At 40.9% G+C, this 18,644-nt stretch overlaps 1 protein-coding gene and 1 non-coding gene across 2 annotated transcripts in view; one reads left to right on the forward strand and one right to left on the reverse strand.

Moving 5' to 3' along the window:
* Positions 1-18,644, forward strand: part of PSD3 (pleckstrin and Sec7 domain containing 3) — a 526,938-nt gene that overhangs the window by 288,267 nt on the left and 220,027 nt on the right. The window contains 4 exon segments of the mRNA XM_032468468.1: positions 6,594-6,797; positions 6,898-6,978; positions 8,696-8,808; positions 11,332-11,390. Coding sequence (XP_032324359.1) covers positions 6,594-6,797; positions 6,898-6,978; positions 8,696-8,808; positions 11,332-11,390 — 457 coding nt within the window.
* On the reverse strand, positions 12,576-12,706 carry LOC116660118. The gene has a single exon (XR_004315503.1). It is a non-coding gene; the product is annotated as a small nucleolar RNA SNORA17 (small nucleolar RNA).

The following is an 18,644-nucleotide window of genomic DNA, read 5'->3' on the forward strand; positions in this document are numbered from 1 at the left end:
GGACTTCTTTCCCTCAAAACCTGTGCCGGCTCTGGTCCTTCCTACCTTAACTGATGGCAGTTCCGTTCTTCAAAGTGCCCAGACCTCCCCTGACCACTTGATATAAAAATGTACCTACCCCGGCCCCAAAATCGGATTCTTGATCTATTTTTTGTTTGTTTTGTTTGCAGGATAGTCAGTTTACAATATTATATTTGTTTCAGGTGTACAACTTAATGATTCAGTATTTTTGTAAGTTATTAAATTCTTAAATGCACTGTACTCCATTTAAAATTATTGCAAAGTAATGGCTGTGTTTCCCTGCGCCGTACAACATCCGTGTTACTTATTTCTTTTATACACGGTAGTTTGTACCTCTTAATTCCCTACCACCGTCTTGTCCCTCCCCTTCCCTCTCCCCGCTGGTAACCGCTGGTAACCGCTGGTTTGGTCTCTGTCTGATCTCTTTCTTTGCTCTGTTTTTTCCCCCATAGGAATTTTCACCGTCTAACATACTACGTACTTTACTCATTTATTATGTTTGTTGTTTATTTTTACTCTGATAGAAGGGTTTTTGTTTTGTTTTGTTTATTGGAATATTCTAAGGACCTAAAACATTGTGTGGCGTGTGGCATGTGGTAGGGAGTTTGTTAAACATTTGTTGAATCAGCAAAAATGCACGTGCCAGAAAGTGACCTGCAGTAGCAAGACGGATAGTGGCAGAGGCTGTAAAAGACGTGGGTATCGGAGTCCACTGTCTGGGCCCGCTCTGTGCCTCAGGTTCCTCCTGTGAAATGGGTATACTGCTACCTGTTTTGTAGTATTACTGAGGATTAGATGGGACAATCCCTTGGAAGCACTAATCCTAGGCTTTAACCAATGCCAGATGCTATCAGCTGACTGGCGACCCCTGGAAGTGTAGCTGAGAGTAATCTCTTACTCGTTTCCCTCAAGATCTGAGAAGTGCACGCCACGCATAATGGCGGCCGGCGCAACTTCCCTTGCCTCCTCAGCGGCGATGCGCGCTCGCTTCAGGGTGTAAAGTCCATCCCGCGTGTGGTGCAGCGCTTAACTCTTCGTGACTGCCTTTCGTTCTGGCCACGGAAGCTGTACGTTTGTACCGGCTTCCCCGAGTCTGCTGCTTCCAGGCGTCCGTGTCTGCAGGATGGCAACAGGGTCATACTGCTGCCTTCCGTCCCTCTGTTCCACTTGCGGCTGGAGTCGTTCCCTCTCACTCTTTGGGATTCTTCTGACCTGCCTTTGGCTAGCTTTTGGGTGAAACTGAACTAGGTGGCTGGCTGTTGCTGGTTTCTGTGCACGGCTCCCAGGGTACACTTCATAAACGCAGGGGGGCACCTTGGCCTGGTTTCTTTTTTTATCCTAGTTTTATTGCCACCTAGTTTTTTTTTAATTAAATAAAAATTTAAAGAATTAAAACAGATTTAAAGTCTAAGTAAATATGAAGTAAGACAGTGTATCTGGTACCCTCTGCTGATGCCAGGATTGGTTATACTGAACTGGAAGGTTAGTGCCCCGTGTCATTGCCGACAGAGCACAGAGCACGGAGGATGGGGGCGCGCTGATGGCTGAGTTCTGTGTTCTTTTCACAGAGGGCTTCTGAGTAACTTTGCCCTACCCTTGTGATGTGGCTGCAAAGTGCAGTTGAAGGTAATGGTCGGGAGAGAGATGGGCCCTTCAAAAGGCAGAGCTGTAGCAAAGGGATATCCAGGTGCTCGGAGACGGCAGCGGCGGGGTTGGAGTATGCCTCTTAGGAAAGCTGTTATTTCACATGGGCTCTTGTAGCATCAGTAAGAGTTTGCAGAATTTGGGGAACCCCAGAGTTTTGGGGTGGAGGTGACAAGAGTGGCAAAGGGAAGAACATGGGAAAGGGGTGTGAGGGCACAGCTCACGTCTCTGTGTGCCTGAGCACGAGGACAGTGGGGGTGACCCGTCTCAATGGAGGCCATGATCAGCTTGCGAAGGGCCGTAATGACACGCCCAGAACCTGGGCTCCATCTTGTGCCCGACGTTTGTGAAGGAGGCATATTACCACAGGCACGGCGGCAGTGTGCAGGCCGGGAAGGAAGGGGGGAAATACGGAGAGGAGAGTTTTCCTTTTGTATTTAGAGGAAGTTAGGGAAGAATCAGAAGATCATAGTCAACTGAGAGAAGGTCTGGATGAAACAATAGAAAGACATTAGGAATAAAAATTAAATCACAGAAGCAAGTCAGCAAACCTTCAGAAGGAATCTGACTATGAAACACGTTGACATGTCAGGAACACCATCATTGGAATTCTTCAAATATTGAAGTTTAGAACAAGCATGCAAGAGATAGGGTTACCAGGTAAAATATAGGCTGCCCAGTTAAATTTGAGTTTTAGATAAATAATGAATAGTTTTTAGGATAATTTGAGACATATTATTTATGCTAAAAATTGCTTTTAGTTTATCTGAAGTTGAGATTTAGCTGAATGTCCTGTTAATTTTTTTGGAAAATGCAGTAATCCTAGTATGGTAAAAAGGTTATGGAGAGGCTTGGTGACCAGACTTGGCGACCCGGTCCTTCCTTTGACGGTGCTGGTGGAAGTGCTTCGATGCGAGTTGGCGCGTTTGTTTGGAGGTGTTGGGTAGAGGCCCCGGCAAGCGTCCCTGTGCTTCACAGGGAGAGCCTTTTGGGAAGTCTTTTCTATAGTTAAGGGACTGGTAAGGACTTCACTTCGTGAGATTTAAAATCACTTGAGCAAGAAGGGAACTAGAGAAAGGGAAAACTCAAACTACAGGAAGCCTCTAATAGTCAACAGACTGGATGGACAATGTCTTGTGTGTTCTGGAAACAAAGCGGGTTCCCTCCGCTGCTGGGCTGCCAGTGTCATTTCTGCTCTTGGTCCATAGCCTGCCCTGTGTTCTGGCTCCTGTAAGAACCCCAGCAACGAACACTGCCAAGAGTGTGAGGTCATAATACCATGACCTCACAGGGAGCCGGGTTCTTGGAGGCCCTGCTGGACCAGAGCCGGAGCCTTCAGGGAAGGGGCTTCTGCGGGGGGCGTGGCCCCGGCCCCGGGATGAGCTCGTGGTGTGCGGCTTTCTGCTGGTGAGTTGCGCTGCCTTTGGGCTGCCAGCGCTTCAGAGGAGCGATCTCTGTCCGTGTTCATGTGCTCCCATAAATCATGAAATGGGGCAGAAGGTGAAGCCATCTGGGAATGGAAGTGTTTATCCCTCATTTTATTCCTTATTTTCTTTTTTACTGAAGGTGTTTTCAAGAAGATCCAAGTCTTGATCTGTAGAGATTTAAAAATTACCTCCTTCTGGTGAATGTGAGGGGAATGGGGCGAAATAGACTGGGCAGGATGGGGAGAGAGGCAGTGAACGTGAGGCACGAGAAACATAAGGGACTGGAATCAGTTCTGCTTTTGACGAAATACGTGCTCCTGAGGCTAAGTCCCTCGTATGGGAACAGCATCCTGCGGTGCTGCCGTGTGTGTGGCAGTCAGGTTGTCCCCATGGAGTGATCAAGTCCACACCATGGATTTGCCCTGAGAGGCGAGCAACAAGCAGCCGTTTAAATGAGAAGAAAATCCTTTCTCTGACATCTGTTTTTTTCTACCCAGTGGCTAATATATAGAGTAAGAAAGTGATGGGAACACAGCTCCAGGGTTTTTCGTGATTATTAAAGATTATTTCTTAATTACATACAATTACTTGATTGTAACTAGAATAGTTCTTAGAGCAGGTATTTTTCATTTTTACCACTTATTTAGGAAAACACAAAGTATGAGCTGACCTGTAAAAGAAATATTTTCTCTGAGTTTACTTACAGGTTGGCTTTATATAATAATTAAATATTCAGTTTTCTGATGGGATAAATTTCACAAAACTGGCTGGTAATGTGAACTTCATAAAGGAAACTTTAGGGCGAAAAAATATTGAAATGTATTTCCATGAAGATTTTGTCATAATGAAGCCGTTTGTTTTACTTGGTAGGTGTGTCTGTTGGAAGATTGTTTGAGGTGGCGGATTGTGCACGAGGGTCACCAAACATCCTGCTTTCCTGGCTTGGTCCCAGTTGTTGATACCTGTTGTCTTGGCATTGACTGCGGTTTAGCATTTGACTTTGACTTTAAAAAACTGAAGTATTATCATTAACAGTTGCAGCAAAGTAAGTCAGCATGGGTCCGTAAAGCTCCACTTTGTACTTGCAGCTTCTCCAGTGTCATCTGGAATGTGTGAGTTGAGCAGAAATTTTACACTGTTGAGTCTACCAGGCAACGTGGGATAACCTCTCTCTCTGTTCCCTCCCCCCGTAGCTCCTTTCAAGACAGCTTGTGGAGGAGCACTTGCTGGTCAGGGAGCTTGGAGAGGGGGGCCAGGGATGGTGAACTCTGGGGAGTCTGGGCGGCCCCCGGGGTGGCCCGGGGCGCACCTCTGGTTGTGCAGGAGCCCAGCTGCGCTGAGTGGGAGTGAAGCTGCCAGGCTACCACCCAGTGGATGGATCAGTGGGAAATGGGAAGTTGTAAGTTAGGTCGAATAAGTGACAAAGCAGAGGTTGAGCCGTTCTACTTAAGAATGTATTCACTTTGCTGTGATAAGTTTATGACCAATTTTTTTTTCTCAAATTGGTAATGCTTTTTTTTTTAATCCTGTAACAGTTAAAATTACATATTTAGTGTAATGATTTTATCATCCCGGTTTCCTTTTCAGAGTGTCCTGGTTTAGATGATAAATGATTCTCTACTCAGACTTCGGGCCCGGTAAATTGCCGTGGGGTAGTCCGGGCCACGCAGACTAGGGGATGGGCCCCTCCAGCCTAGCCTGGCATGGCTTTTACATTTTTGAAGGTTGTGGAAAAGACAGCAAAAACAGAGAAACGTGTGACAGGGACCTTATGTGGCCTGCAAGTCCGAGACATTTCCTCCCTGGTTCATTGCAGAAAAATTGTGTGTCTGGTTTAGTCTCTAGTAAGCGTGTTGGTAGACCGCTTAAGCATGGGAGTTACCATGAACACAGCTTTGTTTTGATAGAAATTCAAGTGCAGGTGTGGAAGTCGCGGTGTTCTCTTTGGTTTTGGTATTGCAGATGCATGCTGCAGCACCGGCCTGGAACAGAGGTTCCCAGGGTGTGGCTGTGGGGCTTTCTGAGACCCTTCCAGTGGGTGTGTGAGGCCAGGATTGTTTTATCCTGTTGTGCAACGTCATCTTTTTCACGGCGTCGACACTTGCGCCGGTGGTACAGCGGCACTGGTGGGGGCCTCAGCACAGATCAGGGCAGGGCACCAAACTGCTCTAATTGTTGTATTCTTCAGTGCCATGCACTCAAAATAGAGGCCAGTGTCACCTAAAGATGTCCTTGATAAAGCAATACAAATTAATTACTTTTCGACCCGTGGGTACCTGCCTTTTCAATTTCGCATGTGATGAACTGGAAAGTATGCATGAAGCATTTCTGCATGTGGTAGTTCTCTCTAGGAAATGCACTCTTAACATAATTTGAGTTGTGAGCTATAAACTGGTCTCTTCTTTTGATGGAAATGCCATTTTTCCTTCAAAGTCTGACTGATAAACTGTGGGTTTGGGCAGACATTTTCTTGAAAATTAATAGACTGAACCTATTGCTTTAAGGAAACCAACTGTCGATTTTTGTTGCCAGTGGTAAAATTTGAGCTCTTGGTCAAAATTAGAATTTTGGAAAACTTGTTTCTGCCACTGAAAGTTTGACAGCTTCCCAAGACCTGAAGACTTTTCTGAAGATGTTAGTGGTGACATTAATGAATGTGATTTTTTAAATAACGAAGTGTGTCAACAAATATTTTGCAAATGACCAATGCATGATGCAGAATCATGTCATGGTAAAAGATCCACTCAAAGTGGGAGACATTTTTTAATGTAAGAGTACGAGAAATTCATCAATACGTGTCTCAATTATATTGCAGCTAACCTTTAAAAAACTATCACTTGTTTAATTTTGACGTCATGTCTAAAAAGAATATCCACAATTGCGGATGTTAAAATGCTCCTTATTTTTCTAAGTATCTCTGTGAGGCCGGACTTTCCTAATATTTTCAACCAAAATGATACATTGTTACCGATTGAATGTAGAAGTGGCTACGAGAATCCAGCTGTCTTCTAGTAATAAGCCAACCATTAAAGAAATTTGTAAAAGATGTGAATTACTATTGCTTGTTTCACTAAATTTTACCTTACTGTTTAAGAAGATAGTTATTTTTAATGAAAATGTATTATTTATATTTATGAAATAGATGTATTTTTAAATGAATTAAAATTTCAATTTTCTGTTTTTAATTACTCATACAATGAGTATCAATAGATATAACCCACATAAACAAAGTTCTCTGGGGTCTTCCATACTTTTAAGAATATAAAGGTCCTGGGGTTGAAAGATTTAAGAACTGCTCATGGAGGGTTTCAGCAATCACTTCTGTAGTATGTTGAAAATAGAGTAACTGAAAATATTTTTATAAATAATTAAGCAGGAGGTGTTCTTATTTAAAATAGTTTTTTTCATTTGTTAGTTCTGTACTATCATGATAATTTCATCAGCTATTTTTCTTTTTGCCACTCTAGAAAAACCTTCTGTATTCTTTGTTTCCTGTATTAGTTCTCACAGCCATGCTGGGGTGAAAACAGCCCTGCTAGATGCTCGATCTGAAATGGGGAGCACTGACATTCTGGAGAAGGAGACCTCGGGGAGCCTCAGCAACGGGACCAGCGGCAACGTAGACGCAGCCAGAAGGCTGGCCAGACGCCTTTATCAGCTGGACAGATTCAAAAGATCGGATGTGGCAAAGCACCTGGGCAAGAAGTACGTTCTGTTCCGGGGCGGTGTCTGAGCGGGCCCCTGAGGGGGTGTGTGTGTCGATGGCTCCGATTTTAGTAACCAAGTCTGTTCTGCTCTCTTATAGCAATGAATTTAGCAAACTAGTTGCGGAAGAATATTTGAAGTTTTTTGATTTTACAGGAATGACACTGGATCAGTCTCTCAGGTATGATTAAATATCACTTCTACTCTTGGCCTCTAAATAACTCATTCTGAAAAGAGAAAAAGCAATGTGCTGATGTAAAATCTGATTTTGATTTTTTTTAAACCCACAGTTACTTTGTGATCTTAGCTCTGATTGTATTATAAATATTAAACAGAGTAGAAAGTTGGGAGCACTGTATTGTTTTTATGAAATCACACATGAACTCATATTCCGTACCTAGGAGATGACGTAGTAAAGAATGGTGGCAAAGTAAGTCTGGGAGAAATGGACTCATTTGGTTTTTGAATGCTCAATTTTTTAAGAAGACACAGTTTACAGACTGTAGAATTATAGACTTTTTCCTCCTAAGCACTTGTTTACAATATCCAAATACCCTCTTAGGACAATACTTTGAAATTAACTAATGAATGGAATAAAAATGAATATCAACACAGTTATCAGCAGAAAGCATGAGTAAAACCATTTCAGGCAGTAGCCCTTTTTGCTTACCTGTTCAGATGAAGGTGTCAGAGATACACTGACCCTCACGGTTCACACCAGATTGTAATATAAATTTCTAAGCAGGGCTAAAAGTGAAACCTGGTCAGCATTTAAGCTTATAAACTTTATAATGTGTCAGAGCCTGGAGGAATTCTGAGCTCATCTTGTGTAACCCTTTAGTCTTACAATACTGAGGCCTGGGAGGTGAAGTGAGGATGTTTGGGTTAGAATGCACAACAGTGGCTTATTCTGTGGCTCTTTGCATGAATCAAGGGTACTCATAAATTTTCCAGTGAAAACCAGTAAGGGTCAGGGATGGATCTAAATTTTTGCTTTGCTTTCTCATATGCCTTATTTTAAAAAGTTATAAAAAAAATTAAAGTTTTATCAGTATAATTTAGATTAAAATGCAAATAAGGAAGACAGCAACATTTTCATCATTGAAATATGGTTCATTATATGTTTCTTTCAATAGTAAGATTTCTTAGGACCTTTTAAATGATTTTTTCCTTCCCATCTCATGTTTAGGGAAATGTATCAATTTTCTTAAGTGAGGGTCCTGGATATAGCTTTAATAGACATTACTCTCTGATTTAGATTGGTGTGTGGTTCTAGGCATACTTTCTGTTGTTCAAAGAAGTTTTATACATAAATTAATTTATTCCTAATTTAAGAAATAAATTAGGGTTTATTTTCCAATTTCCTCCTTATATAACAAGTTAATTATATAAGGTGGTGATATAAGCAAAATAAAATGAACAGAAATCTACTGAGTACAGGACAGTGTAACTGTAATTTTAATAGTGAGTCATTGGCGATTACACTCAAGTAACAAAACGACAAAAAAAAACCCCTATGATCTTTCTCAAATTTTAAAACATAACCTACATGGTTATGCATTCAGTCTTCTGTGTTCTTTGGCTTTTATCTGACTGAGCTTTTAAAATGGCTTCTTGACGCTAAGTCACGAGGGAAGTCACCTATCTTCCCAAGGCTTTTCTTGATGTACTGACCACTATGTTACTATGCTGTCATTTTTTATATTACATTTTATGTAATTTAAATGTCAATATAAATTGATGTTGAATGGCCATCTGGTAAGTTATTTTTTTCAAGTGTAGAATTTCTTACTTTGTATTAATAATTTCTTATGTTTATATGAATTAACTTTAGCAGTCAAATGGAGTATGGTAATATTTTCTAAAAATTCACTTTTTCCCCCATAATTCTTTTTTAGGTATTTCTTTAAAGCATTTTCTCTTGTGGGAGAAACCCAAGAACGAGAGAGAGTTTTAATACACTTCTCCAATAGATATTTTTATTGTAACCCAGATACCATTGCTTCACAAGGTAATCTGATGGAAATACTTGAATTTCTTTTTTATAACAAGAGATGTTTTCCTCATTATGAAGTTACATTTTATTGTGGAAAATATGGAACATTATACAGAAGAGAACAGAAGTCATCTCCTTATCTCTAGATAACTATTAAGAATTTGATTCCTTCCAATCTGTTTATACAGTATTTTGTATTAGATTGGATCATTATATTGCTTTGTTTCCTACTGTCATTCTTTTTCATTGTGAATATTTTCTCATGTCATCAAATATTCTTTAAAAAGCATGATATTTAGTGACTATGTGATACTCTTTGCTCTTGTTTTAGTTACTTTTACTCTATTTTCTAGTTCCATAATATGACAATACACTTTCTTAAAATTGCTCATGGTTTGCCGTTGAGCTTTTACATCCATGCGCATTGTAGTAAATGAAATGCTAGTTTTCTTCTTTCTTCTCCTTATGCACCTGATCTCTCAGCTTCTTGATGAAGTGCATGTGTGCTCAGTGCATGTATGGTTAGTTTTGGAAATGTTCACAGATCTCACTGGAGTTTGCGGTATGTCTGGTGCTTTTGTTTGACTTTCATTGTTATAACACTGGCCGCTGACTCTGGTTTATGACTTTAATGACGTATGTTTGTGTACTGTAATATTTTTAAAAAGCAACTTTAAACTGTTTAATTGTTGATGTACCCTATGAAGAGAGATCATGTCTCCATGTCAGTCCTTAAAATCAAGCAGAATTTTCAGGGTTTGAAGTCAAGCACATTCACTTAGAATTGGAGTATCTTTCATAAACTTACAAATTCTGGCATAAATCCCTGAGACCAGGCGCACCAGGAATTGTGATCGTCTCTTATTGTCAGTCTTGTTGATTAACGTTGTGCCTGTGCTTTACGTCGACTAAAGTGATTGCTCCCGCTGCCTCTGCCCTGCGGACTGTAGCTAAGTTAACTGTCTGGTTGTTGAAGTCCCATTCCCATCTGTAAAATGGGAACTGTCTTTATTCCTTTGATTACACTTAGACCGTCTATTCACTGTCTTTATCACTGTCAGCATTGACTAGAGAGTGAAAGGGATAGCAGAGGGTTGTTTTTATTGCAGACTTCTTCAAATCTGAGAAGATGTTGACATTCCTAAGTGAAACAAGGACTATGGGTTTGTGTATTCAATTGGCTGTTCATAAAGATATTTGAGACTTGGCTGCTGAGCTTTGTATATATTTTCAAGAATTTGTTTCATGTGTATTTAGAATACTAGAGTAAATACACGTTTAGGCATTTAGTAACATCTACCTAGAGATATTAATAACAGAAATCACCTACTATGCTCAAAGGCATATTTTTGGAAAATAAACTGTCTTTAATTCAGGAATTCAGGAATTTGAAAGGCTTTTCTGTACATTTAACATAAATTAATAAGACTTTTTTCTGTATCTTGTCTACTATATTTGGATTGAGAATTACAGGCAAGAATAAGGAGAACTAATTCTCAGGTTTGGGAATGAGAAGCTTAACTCTTAGTGGTTTTCTTTATGAAGTAAGAAGAGAGAGTGATGCTTTCATATAAGTGTGAAATGACCTTGCTGGTTTGGGCAACTTTTTATCCCTGAATATTTAATTTTTTGATCTTCAGTGGTTATTTCAATATTTCACTTTTGTGTGATCCTGGTACCTGGGACTAGTCAACCTAGATGTTTCCTTTAAAGAATTATAAGAAAAAGTATAACTATTCCTGCCTATGTATTTTTTGCCAGAGAACTAATACCCAAAGAGGAAATAGAGGAAGATGCAAATCTTGGTTTTCTTTAACTTTTGCTTCTGTCCTAATTCACTTTCTTCCCAGAAAGTAAACAGTAACATATTAAATTATTTTCATTTCCATATCTTGTATTATAGAAAATTGAGGAAATATACATAAAAAGATAAAAACTATAATTTTACTATCTAGAGATTAACCTCTTTTAATGTTATGTTATATATTCTTCTAGATGTATTATATTTAAGTAGAATCATTCTGCATATAATGTGTTTTTCATATAATACTTCATTGTGAAGTATCTTTCCGTTTCAATGTGTGTGCCTGAGCAGCATTTTTAATGACTTTAACAGTAAGAGTTATATTTTAGGTGGGCCATAGTTACTCATTCCCCATTATAAGCAGTCTTTCTTTGGAGATCCTTGTATTTCATGTAGATCCTTATTTCGTTCGTATAAAGCCCTAGAAGCAGACTTGCTGGGCCAAGGGATACTGTTCTAAAGCTTACGATATATACTGTATGCAATATATACTACAGAGGTAGGAATTGTATACTTCCTCACCAGTGGAGCCCAAACCTGAGCATTGAGATCCTTTTAATAATTTATTCTTATCCATTTTCTGTCTCCCCAAGTGGATGTGATTAATGGTGCCTAGCTGCAGTACTGTGTTTTCACAGGGCCTTAATTAAGCATAGGTATGCTGCTTTAATGATATTGAGGAGTCCAACAGGAGATGGTGAATTAATACTTCCTGTCCTTGTCTCTTTTGTCAGATGGAGTCCATTGCCTCACCTGTGCAATGATGCTTCTTAACACAGATCTCCACGGCCATGTAAGTGTAGGTGTGTGAGAGCTCCAGAATCTCTCGGGCTTAGTTAGCATCTTTGCTTTTGTGTTCATCTATGTCTGTTCTCTGCCTCCCTTTTTTTTATTCTCTACACAGTATGTAGGTAAACATAAATCTTTGGGGAAAGAAAGAACTTACTTGACATGCTAGCACTGAGCGTAATTTTAAGTGAATACCAGATTGTCTACATGCTGTCGTTTTAGCTGTAATGTATGTGTTCTGTATCTTCTTTCTCCACTAGATGGCAGAGAGAGCTTTCACTTGTTTTTTGTTTTTGTTTTGTTTTTCTGGTTGGCTCTTAGGGTTGATACAGAACCGTGGAAAGAGGACATAAGTCAGATCTGAAAATGTCAGCTGTGTTTTCACTAAACACAGTAGTAAGTCTTAAGAACTCAGACTTTTTTACACCCCTCAGCTCACCTTGTCTTTTGCCAGTTGAAATATCAAAATAATCTACCTTCTCATCTTCTGTTTAAAATGCAGGGTGAACGTCTTGAATTTACAACTGTATATAAACTTTCACCTTTAATAGAAGTAGTATTTTAACATTTACTTGTTCATATTAGAGAAAATGAGAATGTTTTAGTTAAATATAAATAAACATGTACTCAGCACAAAAATTATTTCATAGTCACTGGTCCATTTATTTTGAAGAGAAAATCATGTTTCTTGGAATTAAAGAATCTAGATCACTCCTTGATTTGGTGTATGATTAACTTACAATTTTAAAAAATCACATTAAAGAATCAAAACTTAGATGTTGGTCCAGATTTGTTCTATGATTCCAAAAGGTCACTTAATTCCATTATTTAAAACTGTGGTGCTCCTCTCTAGGAAAGGCAAAGTGGAGCTGTATGGGGCAGTAAAGATGGACTGAGGGTGGGGGAGTGTTGTACTGTCAGGGAAATAAAGAGGAGACGTAGTGATTGAATCAGAGTTTTAAGATCATATTCACAGATCTCACAACACTCAACTAGGAGGCTCCTCTTGCAGTTTGCAAGCAGTGAATTCAGGCTACAGTTTGACCTGTAGACGTAGGAAACATGTGTCCCAAGACTGCACAGATGCAGATGGAGACACTCCCAGGGGACACGTGTGGGTAAGAGGGCTGTAATTTGTCTTGTGCACATGAAGGTGCTGGGATTGGCACCATGTGAGCCTTGACCTGAGTGTCAGAGTCTAATATTCATTCACCTTGTCATGGGAGTGACCAGTGAGTGGACTGTCCTAACCTCTGTTTACCTGTCACCAGTGAAGCAGACTTGCACTGCTTTCTTCTCTGCTCATCTTGTGGTAACAGCTGTAACTCTGTCCCCTACACCTCCCCCCACTCAAGGGGACAGTTTTGATTACGTTTGTCCACATAAAACACTGATCCAACCCAGTGAGTCCCAACACAAGGAGTCTTCTTTGCATCGGATATCTTGAGGGCCCATTCACGTATGACAGTTGTGCATTCAGTGTCTTTTGCCTGAGAAAACGTGTAATAATGAGAACAAAGAACGCAGTAACAGTTTGATTCTTGTTTAAAGGTTGAGGTGTCGTAGGACTTCTGTGGAAGTTGCTGAATGAGGGTGGGGGGATTATTTCCATTAAAAGCTGGATGGCTTTTTAAAAAGCTAATATTGCTTTAATAATACTTTCAAATAAACATGTATCTCATGAATCACAATCATTTGAAGCATAGCAGGAAATAAAGGTGCGAGTTTTATTATTTATTCAGATAACTCCACATGCTTGAAGTCCAGACAAGCCATGGGCGTCCCAGGGCCTCTCACGCACAGGTTCAGAACCACAGGTCTCGGGTGTGCCCTTGACCTCTCTGTTTGAGGAATTAAAAGGGGGTTAAATGAAGCATCATGCTTCTTTTTGGCGACTGGGATATAAGAAACAGTTTATATAAATGAACAGTTTAATATTATCTTGATTTATGCCAATCATACATAATTAGCATCTGGCTCTAGTGCATGAGAAAATCTGTATCATCTTTAAGATCGTGTTTTTAGTGATTATTAGTTCTCAGCTTTGTTTTTAAAAATGTGTGCTATGTACTTAGGATGGTCTGTTGTTTAAGTTTTATATATTAGAGTTTTTTATTCTTATACACAATGCACGCTGTTGCTACAAGTCTGTTGAATATATAGTAGCTGTCATGAAAACTAATCCTATGAAAATGTGTTTCTCTCCTCTTCCTCCTCCGGATTCATTTTAAAAATAACTTTTCCTTCTAGGTGGTAAGTTTTTCATCCATAATTCTGGGTGTAGCTTCTCTTGCATCATGATTGCCTGAATCACTGTTACAGCGTTTGACTTACTAGCATGGCCCCTGTGAAAGTGGATTTGGTCTAACCTGTCCCCCTTTTCACCTTCTCCTCGTGCGGCGCTGCCTAGGCCATAACCTCTCACCCCTCAGTCCACTGCCGGAGTAATCTGCTTGGGAAATGAACTAATAAACCACTTCCCCTTCCTTCCTTCCTTCCCGTCGGTTCGACAGCATGACCTTTCTCAGAAGTGCTGAGACAGGCTTGTGCTCAGCTCTCATGGGGGAGGCGTAACCTGGGAGGCTGACTCCTTCCTCATGGCTGTTCTTCGTGAATCTCCCTGTGACGAGGAACGAGGCAGTGGCACTGCATTGATACGGCCTCTGTGCTTCCTGCTAACCTTCTTACTAATAAAATGATGGAATGTGTACTAACATAGTAGCTCTAATACAGCGTTACATGTTGGGATGCTTCTCTGGCTCTCTTTTTCTAATTTATTCCATCCTTCAACAAACACTTGTAGTGTGTATACTCCATTCTGAGTTCCCTGCCATCTGGGTGAGGATCAGGAGGCAAAGCTCATCTCTGGTAGTGGTGTTCAGGGTGACCTCCCTTAGCCAGGTTTAACTGCAGGAATGGTAGGTAACTGAGGTGCTGTGGTAGAGAAGCATTGGGAGAGATTTTAATGACCCATACTTCACGAAGTGGGTTAAGAAAAAAACAATCTGCAGTATATACAATGTTTTGGGGAGAAATTCATTCAGATGTTACAGTCATTTCATTGGCACTAAGAATGGTGTGTCCCTTCTGTACCCACTTTTTAAAACATGAATGATTTATCATTATTTTAGCAATAGTATGGGCTTGCTTTTACTTATCTGCAAGTGGTTTATTCACTTAAATTACTATTTTATTATGATCACATTTGCTAAGTAACCTTTTATTTTTAAAATGCCTGTTCATCTATGAAATCTATGTGTAAATTAAACTTCTGCACATAGAGATAAATTTCATAGAGTTTATTTTTGTCTTGCTATATTGGAACTAAGTTGTACTGAATACTTGTAACAATCAACAGAGGAAAGAGTTGAAACTCTTTTTTAAAGCGTCACATTTTATTGGAAATTGCATGAGTGAAATGACTTATCATGTTACAGTAAATTCAGACCTCTCCCTTCTCTGGGCTAATATTCCAGCGCACTCTGTTAACCACAAGTAGCTCTCGTACTTCACTCATAGTGCAGAGTGAGAGCCTCCTGGCAGGACTGTCTCTGGGTCTGAAGACAGGTGGTGGGGGCAAGGCAGGAGTCAGGAGCTTCTCACCAGGACTGGCCCCTGAGGTGGGAGGAAGTTTTAGAAACAGAGCTGAGTTGCAGTGAAGAGTGGGATAGGTTGGTGCGTAGTCAGTTGGCCGATTTCACAGCTCAAAGTTGGGTAAGATCCCCGGGGCCGTGCTGCCGGGTCAGCCATGGTCAGAGGAAGTAGCCAGGACGTTATTTTTAATCAAGATTTTGTGACAGAAATCTACCTTCTAACACCGTGGACTGGGATTTTTAGCAGCAGTTTGATCTAAGGTGTGTCTCTGCTTTCTAGCGCTGGCGGAGCCAGCCCACCCACTGCAGGGGTGGAAGAGTGAGGTGTGGCTCTTCTGGTGCGGCGCTCGCTCGCCTGCCTCCGGCGGGGCGTCCTGCAGACACTCACCCCAAGGTGCTAGTCACCGTCTGGGTGGTCTGGGTTTGTTGTATGAGGCAGGACCGTCCTGGTTTTCTGGTGTTGGGTTGTAGGTCAGATAAAGAGTAAAACCAAGGCAAATGAATACATCATACTAGAGAGGGAAGAAAGAAGTCAAGAAATAAAGTATAGGTTTTGTAACAGAATACTGTTAAACGATATGCGTCATTCACTTTGAGATAGGTCATGGGAGTTCATTATTTTTCAATCCGTAAGCTGCGTTGATAATTGTGAGTTTCTAATTCTTAGATTGCCTCTCTAGGATCCTAGTGAAGTGTTTGGTTTATTATCCGAAGTGGCAAATGGCTATTATAAGAGTTGTGATTAAAGAATGCTAACGCGTTTACTTCTCATATTGTGCCGCCTTATATTTCCACCCTCAGAAGCACCGCGCATCCCCACGAGGTTGCTAGGGAGTATTTAATACCTCGGGAAGTCTCTGTGGGTGTCCGTGACTGTCATCGCTGTAACTGGCATCTGCTGCCCTCCCTCCCTCCTGCAGCGCTGTCTTCTCTGTGGGGGCCTCCTTGTGTCCCCGCCGCCCTGTTTCCTCAGTGCCCCCTGCCAGGAGCGCCATCCCTGGCATCACCTTCTGTTTCTACCTGCCCTCTCGCTGCTGTGGATGCCAGGCGTGGGTGGTCTTAATTTCCATTAAGCCCACGCTGCCTCCTTCCCGTGGAGTCCTCTTTTCCATCTCCTGGGGGCCACGTCTTTCTTTCACCTGAAGGGGGCTCCCCAGCCATAGTGACACCACCAGACTCTCATCTCTGTCAGACTGGCATTGGCAACTGCCTAGATTTTAACAGGAGCCCTTATATAAGCATGTCTGAATTAATCATGCCCTGGCGGGCTTTCCTGGCTTCTGTGACTCCTCAAAATCAGAGTGACCCTCTTCTTTTGTCCTTTCTTCCATTCCTTCCTCCCTGCCACCCTTCTCTTTCTTCACTGTTTTTGTGGGGGCGGGGGGAGGGGTAGTTCTGCTTTTCTTGGAATAGGTTCATACTTACAAAATACGACCAGGATAGCTTTTATCAGTTGAGCCCGTGGGGCTCATTCAAGAACCTCAGATGATCTGATTGATAACATTATTCAGCCCCCACACCCCTCTTACCCTTCTGAGTTCTTCACATTTGTGCAGCTCATTAGAAGAACGTGATGAAGGAAAGCAGGTGAAACTCTATTAAGTCAGTTTTTGCTTTTTATTCCTGCAAATAGTTTGTGGCGGAGGGTTGGGGTCGAGAGGGGGGAGGCCGGGGGAGGTGAGGATGAGGAAGGTGACTGTGAGAGCTCTAACCTCTAATCCCCTTCCTAATGCAATGCCCATCTTCCTAGACAGTCAGGTTAGACATATAGAAGTAGCGGTTTAGTCTTTGTAATTTGATAATGAGGGTCCTCTTTCCTTTTTCTTCTCAAGTTTTAGAGGAAGTGCTTTGTGAAGCAGTGATGGAACCTGTTCCTGCAATACTTCTACACTTTATGGTCTCAGGACCCCTTTATACTCTGAAAATATTTTGAGGACCACCAAAGAGCTTTTATTTATATTCATCAGTATTTACCATATTAGAAACTAAAATGGATGATTTATAAATATGTATTAAATCATTTAAAAATAGCATTAATAGGCCCATTAAGTGAATAGCATACATTTTTATGAATAATAATTATACTTAAAATTTAGTGAAAAGAATAGCATTTCAAATTTTTTTGCAGATCTCTTTCAATTTTGATTTAATGGTGGACAGCTAAATTCTCTGCTTCTGCATGTAGTCTTTTGCAGTCTGTCACAAGTCATATAGCGTCTAGAAAATTCTGTAACTTTGAGGGAGAGAGACTGAAAAACATTTTTATTATTATAAAAATGGATTTGACCTCATGGACACCCTGAACAGGATCCCTGAACTGTACTTTGCAGACCAGTGTGTTGCAATATTATTTTCAGTTGCCATATATATATATATTTTTTTTCATGCTATTTCTGGTTCCTTTTTCAGTGGCAGTGTGTTACGCAAGTGGCAGGAAAAAGCCCAGCGATATTTCAAATATCTCTAAAGGTTGAACTTTTAACACTTACATTAGCTCCGTGTTTGGGGTTTATGAAAGCATACTTTGAATATCACAGCTAGAGCTTCCTGCTTTGGAAGTTAACAAAGGATCCTGCTTTGCCAGCTAATCATGTATATTTAAAAAAAAAATGGACACCTGAGGGCAGCATAACACAATTAAGTTTATTTGATGGAGAAGCATGCAAAACAGGAGCTTTTAGCAGAGCGACAGAACTGAAGTAATTAGCAAATCGGTAGCGTGCTTTTCCACCATTTATTGTAACATGTTGGAGGAGGTGGAATTGTCATGTGGGAGGGTGCGCCTGCTGTGTTTTTAATATCTCAGGATTTACGAAGCCAGATTTTACCAATGGATCAGGAGAGCTTTGAGTTTCTCCGAAAGCATCTTTTCAATAAAGCTCCCAGACTTCCCACTATTAAAAATGAAACGTTTGGGGATCATTTGGCTAGTCCTTCAGCCTCACGGTCGGAGTGTGTGCTGCTGGCTGCCTTCTGGTGAATGCTGAATCGAGACAGCTGCTCCACAGCAGCTCCCCCTCAGGACCAAGTGTGGGTCTGGTCTGGCTGGAGCTTGGTGGAAGGTCCCTCCTCCCAGCTGTCAGGAAAGCGTGCTCAAAGCAAAGACGTGGGCACAGTTATGCTGCGATTTAGATCATGTCTTATATGGTTTCTAAATGACGCTGTTAAGTGTCATCTTAACTTTCCTTCTTTGTTCTCAGTTACCATGAAAGTTGGGATCTGATTGTCTGTTGGGATAGGGAAAAAAATGCCACAATTTTAACAAAGGGAAAACCTGAACTTAAGGCACAGAATACATCAGGATGCCTCATCAGTTTGCACGCTCACACGTGATGATGTCCTCGGTACCAACGTCACTTCTTTCCATTTTCTTTCAGTCTAAGGGCCAGCAAAGTATGACCTACAGGCAAAATCCAGCTGATTTTCCTAAGTAAAGTTTTATTGGGACACAGCTACCCCCATTTGCTTACATCTTCAAACTAAAATGACAGTGTTGAGTAGTTGTAACCTGGACCTTATGGCCTGTGAAGAAGCCTAAAATATTTCCTACCTGGTCCTTTACAGAAATTTACAGAATTTCTCTCTCGCAGATTCTTGCTCTTAGTCCATGAAACCTTCTACTCCCTCCCCTAAAATAGGAGGGTGAGATTAAGGACCATCCTTTT

The sequence above is a fragment of the Camelus ferus genome, chromosome 26, assembly GCF_009834535.1.
Source record: "Camelus ferus isolate YT-003-E chromosome 26, BCGSAC_Cfer_1.0, whole genome shotgun sequence".
Classification (NCBI taxonomy): Eukaryota; Metazoa; Chordata; class Mammalia; order Artiodactyla; family Camelidae; genus Camelus; species Camelus ferus.